This window comes from Plecotus auritus (assembly GCF_963455305.1).
Source record: "Plecotus auritus genome assembly, chromosome: 7".
NCBI lineage: Eukaryota > Metazoa > Chordata > Mammalia > Chiroptera > Vespertilionidae > Plecotus > Plecotus auritus.
The window spans coordinates 24,442,939-24,454,980 of NC_137774.1; the positions used below are offsets into that span (position 1 = coordinate 24,442,939).

Sequence of the window (12,042 nt, forward strand, 5' to 3'; positions counted from 1 at the left end):
GCCAAAATGCCCAATAGCAAGTTAATTATTCTAGATGAGAAATCCTAGGGAATTATATAAGACTAGTGGCCCGGTGCACGAAATTCGTGCACGGGGGGGTGGGTGTCGCTCAGCCCGGCCTGCACCCTCTCCAATTTGGGACCCCTCGTGGGATGTCCGACTGCCGGTTTAGGCCCAATCTGTGTGGGATCAAGCCTAAACCGGCAGTCAGACATCCCTCTCGCAATCTGGGACCACTGGTTCCTAACTGCTCACCTGCCTGTCTGCCTGATCGCCCCTAACCACTCTGCCTGCCAGCCTTCTTGCCCCCAATTGCCCCCCCCCACCAGCCTGCTTGCCCCCAACTGCCCCCCTGCCAGCCTGATCACCCTCAACTGCCCCCCACCAGCCTGCTTGCCCCCAACTGCCCCCCCTGCTGGCCTGCTCACTCCCAACTGCCCCCTCCCACCAGCCTGCTTGCCCCCAACTGCCCCCCCACCCCCCGACCAGCCTGCTCGCCCCCAACTGCCCTCCCCTCTTGGCCTGATCGCCCCTAACCACCTCTGCCTCAGCTCCGCCACCATGGCTTTGTCCGGAAGGATGTCCGTAAGGTCTCCCGGTCTAATACCATATTACCCTTTTATTAGTATAGATAGGACTGCTATCATGGCAAATATCATTATACAGGTACCAATGGAAGAAGTGGAAAAGATTTTATGTTTTTCTACTGCTTATAAATAAATGACCAGCAAGATAAATCATACCACCTTCATTTCTGAGGTCTGCTTTTCAAGGCTATAGCAAATTTCTGACACCATCCCAAAAACCAGTCTTATAAGCATTCTGTAAACTTTAAATATCAAGGGCTCAACAAGCTGTTCAAGAGTACCTGTGTCCAGGTCCTAGTGAGAACAAATATGAATGAATCTCACAGCTTGTGTTTGCTACTTCTGGGAGAGAAGCTAAGAAGAAACGTACCTTTGATGGATCCATGATGACTGTGGGCACAAAGTTGAGGAAGATGTGGTTGCAGTCAGTACGAACATTTGTATTATTAAAAGCGACTTCCAATTCATCCATTGCTTCCAGGAGCAACCGCTCCCCTTCATTTTGTAGATATTCAAAAGAAGCTTCCTATGCAGGAAGAAATCACCATCAACATTAATGTGTTTTAAGAGGCAATAATGAAATGGCTAATATAATTACTTAAGCGGTGGTATGTCATGAATCATAAGGCACCTGCTAGAGGTGCATTGACCTTTCTCCCTAGTCAGCCCAATATCCACAGGCAGCAGGGGCAGATTAAGAATTCCTGCAGTCCTGGCTGGTGTTTCTCAGTGATTAGAGCATTGACCCATGGCCCAAAGGGTCTCAGGTTCGATCCCCGGTCAAGGGCATGTACCTGGGTTGCAGGTTCAACACCTAGCCCTGGTTGGGGTGCGTGTGGGAAGCAACCAATCGATGTGTCTCTCTCACATCGATGTATCTGTCTCTTCCCCTTTCCCCCTCCCCTCCACTCTCTCTAAAAAGTCAATGGGGAATAAAAATATCCTCTGGTGAGGATTAACAACAACAACAAAAAGAATTCCTGCTGCCTCTTAGTATATAATTTCCTTCCAATAGGTGGGGATACTGGAATCCCAATAGGGTTACAGCTCACATATACCAGAGCAGTCTAGAAAGGTTATGGCTGTGGGATGTAGTAATAACTAACACACCAGGAAGCACCTTGCTATATAGAGAAACTACCCTACCTTTAGACAAGTTTACAATGGGATCACTGCTAACTTGTCTCACTGCCCTCTATCATCACCTAACTCTCCTGTGATTTTCTGTTAACATGCTTTTCCTTTTCTCAAGTGAGAGTTACTATGCTTCCATTACCAAGAAAATTCAAATGAAAGGAAAAAAGGCTTGTTATTATATGGAATATTTACTTCTGTAAGAGAAATGATTCTCAGACTTTGGCTGGTTATTAGAGAGTGAGATGAACAAGAGCATTGACTCAAAAAGAGAAAACCTAATTTTGAACCATGACTGTTCCTCTGTCCCTTCCCTCAGGGATAACTTCCCATTAAAGTACAGCACCCACCTTGGTGACCAGATCAGAATGTCTGATGATCGCACGGACAAAGAACCTATAGTCTGTCACTTCTGTGCCCACTTCCACTTTGGCTGCCCCAAGATACAGGTGCATCTTGTGATTAGCACATGGAATGGCAGTGAGGTCAAAATTTCTCATCCGGTTCAGCTCTAACTGGAAGGCAAGGGCAGGCTCCAAATGACGATAGATACGATCCTCCTCAAACTGAGCACAAGAATTGGAGAAAAAAAACAGCCCACCAGAAGTGGTTACAGAATGATATTATGAATGCTTACGTATGTAAAAGAGATGCTTAAAAATAAAAACATAAGCTATGATGTGCTAATGAACAACAAAAATAGTCTACATACAAGGATAATGCTGTAGCTTACATAAGGTTAGGCGCTAAAGAACCTATTTAACTTCCCAAGCTTTCATCATTTATGCTTTTATAAGTGATGATGCTCTCCATTAAAAAGAAACAAAAAAATCAATTCCCCCAGAACTCCTGTAGCATTTAATATCTTTGTAATTTTTTTTTACAATGAACTATAAACTGTTTCACATTAACAACTACTTCACATACCAGTGTTTTGGTTTTACCCACCTAGTCTAAAATGCTTATGGGCAAAACCCATGTCTTATACTCTTATAATTTCTGGCACAATACAAAGGACACAGTAAATACTTGACATATGAACATTATATAATTTTTTAAATAGAGGTATTTGGCTTTGAAACATCCTATATATACATATGTATCTTTTTAAAGAACTGTATTTACATTTAATATATTTTTTGCTGAAATTAAATTGTTTTTCCAGAGTACATGTCAATTGAGTGAATGGTAACAGGAAGAAACCAACACAGTCTGAAAGTTTGTATTTTAAAAATTGAAAAAACATAACTCTGAATATAAACAAACTGTCTGTAGGTGATGAGAATAATCCTACTAAGTGTAGCAGTCCTTTAATATCACATCAAAAGCATAAGGATGATTTTGAAATTTATTGCTTTCTTGGGTAGGTCAGTATATTTGATTATTTCCTAAACCAAACTCTTTCAGAAGAGAGTCTTCTTTCGTTCTAAGATACATGTAAGGCAAAGGGAAGCACAAATTCAATTAGAGAAAAAAAATGGCAAAGATATGCCACTCTCAGACTTGTAAGGAAAAAGAAACATAAAAAAAAAAAAAAAAGCCGAAACCGGTTTGGCTCAGTGGATAGAGCGTCGGCCTGCGGACTGAAAGGTCCCGGGTTCGATTCCGGTCAAGGGCATGTACCTTGGTTGCGGGCACATCCCCAGTAGGAGGTGTGCAGGAGGCAGCTGATCGATGTTTCTCTCTCATCGATGTTTCTAACTCTCTATTTCTCTCCCTTCCTCTCTGTAAAAAAATTAATAAAATATATTTAAAAAAAAAAAAACTGAGGGAAGGAATTAGTTCTTACCTTATCCCTTGCTCGGAACGTGAAAAATTTAGGGAATTCTCTCTGTGTTAAAAGAAGGGGAAGATGTATCAGTCCTTCATAGATATGGTACTTTGGGGATCAACACATAGTACAGAAGCACTCAAGCATCTAGAAGACAGTTTCTTAGAAAACACAAACCTTGCCGAACCTTAGCCTGGGGAATGTGAATGATCCTCTGGGTAACCATCACTTTGACCCCACTTCCACATTTGAGAATCACCACACTATTAACCTAACTTCAATAGGGGGGTGGGGTAGGGGGATGAATCGTATTTTTTTATCTTCCAAGTGAAAAAAAAAAATTCTTCCTGGGTGCAACCTGGCACAACCTGGCAAATAAAACCAATATACTCTCTAAGCTTCTGCACTGCAATAGCAGTTACTGGACTGATTTCCCAAGTTTCCCCTTAAGAAACTCTTAAAATGTAAACTAACCAGAAAGCATAAAATCCCCAATCCACGTGTCTTCCTCATTCACTCTCAAATCAATAATTTTAAGGGTTTAAATAATAATGTTTCAAGACAAAAGTAAAGATGTTACTTTGGTCACTACCACTACATGTATAAGAAAGCATGGGGTGGAACTAGTGAACTTGGAATCATTTGGTCTTACTGCTCTTTTTCAGGGCATTACAAAAGAAAGCAACCAATTTACTAGAACCTTATTAATTAACAAAGATGAATTCAATTAGCAGAGTCCATTAGTTTCTGAAATTTAACTTATTAACACCAAATACCCCTGTTTCTCGGATGGGAAGCTCTATTGGTGGTGTTAGAGTCAAGTCGTTACTATGTGCCTCTATAGGAGGTTTCATTAGGCATCTTCTTCATTATGAGTGCAAGATAATCAAACACTCATTGGGACAAGGCAGAGAAACCAGGGCTAGCTGCATAAATGTCTCTCAGTGAGCTTTAGGAAACCTGAAATGAAAGCCTGCTGGGTGGCAGGCGCTCCCATGTGTTGTCCCCCTGAATGCTCTCGAGGTTAGGTATCCCATTTTACAGCTGAGAAGCCATGACCAAGTGACATGCCCAGTATTAGAAACCTAGAATGTGAACTTGGGTCTCTTCATGCCCTTCATCTCTACCACGCTACTTCTCAAGTGCAGAGCATTACCTCTCTATTTTTGTTATAATCCAGGTTCATTAGAAGTCTTCTTAGAAATTAAGACTTTTTTAAAAAAAAAATAAAAAACAAAACTCATACTGAAAAGTTGTGGTTCATGAATTTACTGAAAACTTGTTAAATACTTTCCACAGGTATTACACCTCACCCTCACCTTAACTATAGCTTGCACAGTAAGTAAATCTTCTTACATTTTCCTTGCATTTTAACTGTAAAATTGTATTTAACAGGCTTCTTGGAGCTTGTTCAGCAAGCCTGGGAAACCACCTGTCCAGGCTTAGGTCTTTAAAAGTCTTTTGAAAGTGAACTTTACACAGCACTGATCTTTTACTGATGATGTTTTTATTCTAAGTAATTCTCTAATTCCCCTGAATAATAGTAAAGAACATGGGGATGACTTCAAGGTTAAACAGAAAGATGTTCAGCTGCATTGTCAGTAGGTTGCATGCTCAGGGCTTTATAGTCTCATTTTTGTTTTATTCTTGAGAAATATGGCTTTCAGAGCACTAGCTAAGGTAACACAAGTCAAAAAAGGAAGGGTAACAAAATCCTTTCATGAAATTTCTGAAAGAAAAGTCAAGGAAAGTGATGTATTAAATAAATATTTTAACTAATTGTTAAGACAGAATAGAAGAGTGTGATAAATATTAATTAAAATATTTATTTAGTACATTTATTTAAATGACTATTTTCCTTCAAAAACGTAACAATAGAAATCAAAAAACACTTTTTTTTTTTACCACTTAAACCAACTAAAAAAATTTGTAGTAACTGAAAGGCATGAAAAGCAAACAATTTGAATAGAAATGCCTTTATTACAAATAATGAAAAAGACTAATTCTTGGCAGGGTGGGAATAGACCACCAATAAGAAAAACCACTTTCATTAAAGTTAGCTAAGAAAAGGTGTTATGAGATAATATCAGCCAACATTTTTTGAGTAAATTTTAGCTCTGCAAAAAAAAATCCTCAATTTAAGCATGAAGCATTCAGAATAGGAGAGTAAGAACTTCTGTGCAATGGGACAGCAGGATTAATGAGCAATTCTTCAAGTCTGAGGACTTTTATAGAAAGTCATCTCCTTTGGCACTCACACACACACACACACACACACAAACACAAAAATCACAGGAATACAGAAAAACACAGAAAAGAAGAAATACAAAAGTCTGATCCTATAGTTTTAGTAAATTCCTTCATCCTACCTCATCCTCATATTGCCAAATTTTTCCACTAACTGCATTCATGCTTATTCTATCACTAATATAATTGCTTTCCAGATATTCTACTAGTGTTATGGGCAAATATCATAATTGAATGTACACAAAGAAAAACCCTCTTAGTGTTCTGGTACCAAAAAACAAAAGAATGCAACATTTCTCAGGAAGAAATTATACCCCTGCTGTGTTCTAAATCAGCCAACCATCATCAAGACAATCAAAATAATTTGACTAAATTAGCCAATCAAGACACCCTGCAAATCAGAGAATGTAAAAACCTGCAACAGAAAACATCATAGCTGATTATGATACTAATAATCATGTTAAAAACCTAATGAGATGAAGAAATTGAAAGCTTGCTGGTGCAATTCTCTTTTACCTCAACATGCTGAGAACTAATTATATAGACTGTAATTAAAACAAAAACCCAAACCAAACCTTCTGAAAAACTAATAGTTGATCCACTAGCAAACAAAACTACCAATTTTTTTCAGTTTTATTGAGATATAGTTGACATATAAATTTTTTTTTTTAAAGAAATGAACTACTTAACCATGATAACTCTTTTCAATAGTGGGCTCTTCCTTCCAAAACATTTCATTTTAAAGTGTGAGTTATTTACATAAAATCAATAAAAGTGCATCTAGGTTATTTATAGCAGAATTTTACAAATCTCATGAAATCTTACAAACAAGAATCAAAAGGAAACTTTACAGATGCAAAACTGATTTAGAATCTCATCACAGTTTTTGGCCCTAATGCTCTTGCTTAGGTGGCAAAGGATAAGAAGAAATCCTGAAAATGTGCATTTTAGTTATTGTTAAAAACAGTTGGCTGAAAAAATATGGAAACTTCACAAAGTATAATACTTATATTCCAGTTAAATAGCACCTTCTGCTGCACTTTTTGGAAGCTGAAATGTGAGTGAAACGAACAGACTTAATACTACATGAAACTAGAGAGCTGCAGCTTTCATAGCTGCAAAAATTCAAAGCCTGCTATTCGGCTTCCAAGGTTCCAATATTTTTTTAATATGAATAAGATGTTTATAAGAATAGGCTCATTTTCCCTCAAATGTTCTGTTATTGTAGTAATGTTAAGCAGTTATTCAAATCCCATGAAAGGTACTTGATTTAATTACATGGTCTGGAAACAGACTCCACACCAAGTGTCCTTAATGCTGACAAATATTGCCAGGTCAGAACAGGCTTCATGTAGAGTCAAGAGACTAAGGTAGCAGCAGGCATTCCAGTGGGACTGTGGAGATTAAACATCGAAGTTTTGGAAATGCTTATAGCCTTCACTGGCATCTGAATAAACACCTAACAGTATACCCACTCTCTAGGAACCTCTACTCTGGCCTCATTTGCCTTGTTCTGGTTCTGAAATAGTCTGAGAGACAACTATGTAACAGTAGAGCTGCTTCATCCACACCAGCCAATGTTGCTCTTGAACCAAATTTGGTAACCTTCCTCCTCTCCTTGCCCCCTCATGTACCCTTGCTTTCTCTCTTCTATTCCATAATATAGGGATTTCACAGTGTAGAACAGGAGAGACTGCATACATCACAGTGGATTACCAAGAAGCCAGAGAGATCAAGGGATTCATCTCTAACACTCACGGAAAGCTTCCTCCTTTTCACACTACACTAACTATGGGGCAAGCACACATCAGATGACATGACAAAGGCTAAGCACCCTTCATGAATGGTAAGCTACCACCAGCAGAGGAACTTACAGCAATACCATGGCAGTGAGCCCAGGATTTGTACAGCTCCTGCCAAGGGGTCCTGGCTATTGTAGATCCTGGATGGAATTCAGTAATAGTTGCTCTTGCCCCCTGTGTAACCACTAATCATTTCTAAGGGGCCTAACATAAAAATAACCCAACTCCTCTGCCATTCTATTCTTCAGAGAAAATCTAGTCTCCACCTTAATTTCTCTAAGTTCTAAAGCAACCTTTCCTACATTCATGACAAATCACGTCACTTGGTAATATAACCAATTTCCCACTTGATGTCACTATAAATAGGAACTGGACCGTGATTCCCAAGAAATACCCACAGCTGGGCTCATTTCCGAGTAGATTTTGCCTGTACAAGTCCCTATTCAACCTAAGTCCAGAAATATTAGAATAGAGAGGGAAAAGATGTTTTAAAGCTATATATATATATTTATACTCTAGGACATGACATAAATTTAGCAGTAAGATAGGATGTATTCTTTTTTGTATGTATAAAACACATTAAAAAATGTCCATGATAATTAATTGCTTTGGCTTTTAAAAATTTTTAGTAGAGAGTTTTAATTTATCATGGAAATGCTTATTATGGGAAACCAGTTCACGTGCTATAAACATAAAGGCTCCATCTGAACCATTAGAAAAAAGGAAAACAATTTTACAAATTCAACATGATTCCCCAGAAAAATATAGTATCCCAAAGTCAGTGAAAAAATAAAAATCAGGTTTAAGCTTAAGAACCTAGCCCAATACTCTTTCCAAATCCAGGGCCTGGCTCTGGCATGTCTACCCTAGCTCTGATCAGTATCCACCGGCCACAGTACTTATTCATGGTCTCTCATATTCTATCCCCAAGTATCAATTTTATTCTCTAAGCTTTGGATTTTTCTTCCTAAAGCTCCAGGGTTCCCTTTAAGCTCCTCATACTTCTTCACTGTCTCCAGTTTCCTATCTAAAGTTATTGATTGATATATATCTGTACTCTGCTTGGCTTCCTGACATCAATAACATAGGAGAGTTGTGCAGTCCACAACACTTCCTAGAGCATTTCAGAGAATCTTAGCTCTTTAGTTTGCAGGGTAGACTCTCTTGTTTCTCTATAGACTAGACCAGCGATTTTCAATCGGTGTGCCGCAAGAATTTTTAAAACATGCAATACCTGACTATTTAGTCAGGGGTACTGACCTCTTTTCCCTTAGATTGTTAAATTTAAAAAATGACAATAGCCAACACAATAGCCATTCGGTGTGAATAAATCAAAATTATATCCATTTTTTGTCATATCAGCAAAAAACATATTTTTTGGTGTGCCACAGAATTTTAGTAATTAGTTTATGTGTCCCATGGGATTAAAAAGGTTGAAAATTGCCGGACTAGACCAACAAGGTGAACTGTTAGAAGGAAAACGAAATGTCAAATGCTAAAGACCTAATAAACAAAAGGGCAATAAAAGCAACCGCACATAGGTCCTTAAGTTTAAAGTCATTTTCAGAATCCCAAATATTATCTTCAATATTGCAAATGAACAGGCCTTGAAAACTAATTTAATTATCTTAATTGATAAAACAAAATTCTTATCAGGAAAATTAAGGCTTCCTAAGATCCTCTGGAATCTTAGCTCTATTAGGATCAACTTATAAAGAAATGTTTTTACTACAATCAGTCATTTTAGAGAATGACATCTTGATTGCAAACTGGGTTTTTGGTCTTAGTGCTATCATCATACTGATCATATGGGTATGCTTTAGTTCAGATACCAGGCTAATAACTACTTTTTTCAATAAAACTTTTAATCTCATAAATATTAAGTTAATTCAGTTAAATAGAACAAGCAACTTAATGTGCAATTTTTATTTATTTCCTGCTCCTAAAATTAACATAAGACAAAAGTACCAAGTTAGGCTTGGTGAAGGCATTTTAATAATAAATGATTGTGCCCTAACCGGTTTGGCTCAGTGGATAGAGCGTCAGCCTGCGGACTCAGGGGTCCCAGGTTCGATTCCGGTTGAGGGCATGTACCTTGGTTTCGGGCACATCCCCAGTGGGAGGTGTGCAGGAGGCGGCTGATCAATGTTTCTCTCCCATCGATGTTTCTAACTCTCTATCCCTCTCCCTTCCTCTCTGTAAAAAATCAATAAAATATATATATAAAAATAAAAAATAAAATAAATGATTGTTTCACATAATTGATAATTCTCAATAATAGAACTTGAATCCTATTTGGTAAAAGCCAAGACCCCAAAGTGCAATTGACAGTTCTCGATTATTGATTCACTGTGTGCGTAGAAGAAATTAGCTCCTGCTTCTACCTTATTCATTCAGATAAATGCACATGCTCATTCTTAATTATTTCTCAGAGATATACTAAGAATGTTATAGGGTAGAAAAAAAAACAACAACCATAGAAGAATTGAATAGTCATTATAATACTTTCTAAAAGAAGAGGGACCAAACATCAGTCCAGCCCTTCTAAATAACTCTCACATATTCTATGTTTAAATAATCAATGGCAAACAGATAAAACAGTAAATGATATTTCATTATTGTTCCTTTTACTTACATGAAATCTCTGATCCACCTCATAGCTGATCTGTTTCCTAAAATCCTTTCAAGTGAAAGACAGAAAGGAAAGAAATAATAAATTTAAAACCAAATTGAGTAAAAGATGAGTTAATGTTTTTCTTAAACTTATAGAAAACAGTTATTTCTCTGCATAAATTCTATACACGAGTTTATGATTATAACTCCACTTTCTAACTTTTAAAAATTCTAGCAGCATCATAAGAAATGTTAGACAGGTGTAATTCACATATTGCCAATACCTTTTGTGCAACCAGGAAAGTAAGGCGGCGGATTCCATGCTCAACCAGAGTAGCTTTCTATGGAGAAACATGTAAAATAAAAGATAAGATAAGATCTCCATTCATCCTAAATCTTACCCCAATTCAGTCCTCCACAGGCTCTAATTGGGCTAAACATCCTTTTTGGTTATCTATGTTTTGGCTTAGTACCTTCAAACTTGCAAATAAATAAATCTCCATCTGGAACCTGGGACTAAGTCTTATGGGATAGGTTTTATATTGATCTGGACAAAATTGAGAGAGAACTTTGTGTAGGAAAAGGGGTCATATGAAGTCACCTAAATTCTCTAAGGTCTGATTCACTTCAAGGTAGATTTTAGCACAATTCCTACTTATAGAAATCACATTGGTGAGAATGTTCAAATGTGAAGATTAAAACTAAAACAGAAGATAAATGAAATCAGGTCATTCAGATCAGAGGGAGAAGAAGAAAATTTTATTAAGTGGAAAATTCAGGTTCTAAACTGTTGTTTAGATTATAGATAGCACCTACCATCATATATAGCATTCCTAGAATCCAACCTAACAAATCCTGATCTTTTCATTTCTTCTAGAACATGTCCCCCCGCAACTTTACATGAAAGTATTTTTTTAATTCTCTTTAAAAATTGCTAAAAGCAATGTTTAATCGACTTTTAAATTTAGTGATTATTCATATTTCCACTTGCATAGCTGAGCAGTGTATTATAAGGCAAGAGAGACCAGCAGTGTCAAGACTGTCTCATATGCGTCTTGGGCCTTTGGATCTAAGCTTTCTTCTATCTGTACTGCTCACTTATCTCAAAAGGGAGAGACAAAGGAACAGTTTAATGAGCTAATAAGTAAACAGCATGATCTTAAAGGGCCCTAGCAAAGAGGGGCTACATGGCAACAAGTAGAAAAGCAATCTCACCAGTTGAATGACCTGTGAAAATATATGAGTAACACAAATAGAAAAAATATGTGGGCTTTTGCAACCTAAGTCCAGACTTTAGTTTCATCAATTCCTTGATATAACTCTAACCAAGAGATATGTTCATAAGCTAATTCTTGATTTTCATGATACTATATATTTTTAAAATCCACATTGGAGTTTGCTTATAAATAAGCACAGTCCCAAGCCATTTCCTCCTATTGGAGAACATTTTCTATTATGGCATTTACTTAGTAATAAAATTAATTAGCAACATAAGCAAAACATAATTGGAAAAATAAATTTCCTAATAATAAATTCCCTGATCAAATATACATAAATTTTGGTTTAATAACTTTAATAAATGATCTGTACTGACATCATAACTGTTATTATAAATAACCAAGTATCGATACTATAATAAGAAAAGGGAGGAAGGGAAGAGAGAATGGAGGAAGGAAGGAGTGAAGGGAGGAGTGGAGGGAGGGGTGAGTGGTGGTGGTTCTCAATCTTTCAGTGTGCCAAGGAACAGAAACATTTCTTCTGATACCACCAACAAAGAATTCCACCACAGCCCAGCCCTTCAAAGACAAGCATCAATAGCTATGTTCAGGCAAGGGAAGAAAATAACTTTAATAATGCCATGATTTAAAGTCAAAACTGTTATTGCTTT

At 37.3% G+C, this 12,042-nt stretch overlaps 1 protein-coding gene across 8 annotated transcripts in view; it reads right to left on the minus strand.

The window, feature by feature from the left end:
• The window catches only part of ACACA (acetyl-CoA carboxylase alpha), a 249,999-nt gene that overhangs the window by 95,172 nt on the left and 142,785 nt on the right, over positions 1 to 12,042 (minus strand). For all 8 annotated transcript variants that reach the window (XM_080677837.1, XM_080677835.1, XM_080677836.1 and 5 more), the window contains 5 exons: positions 10,439 to 10,495; positions 10,177 to 10,221; positions 3,511 to 3,552; positions 2,072 to 2,287; positions 958 to 1,113 (listed from right to left, as the gene is read on the minus strand). In XM_080677837.1, the coding sequence (XP_080533963.1) occupies positions 958 to 1,113; positions 2,072 to 2,287; positions 3,511 to 3,552; positions 10,177 to 10,221; positions 10,439 to 10,495 (516 nt within the window). The remainder of the gene's footprint in view (positions 1 to 957; positions 1,114 to 2,071; positions 2,288 to 3,510; positions 3,553 to 10,176; positions 10,222 to 10,438; positions 10,496 to 12,042) is intronic.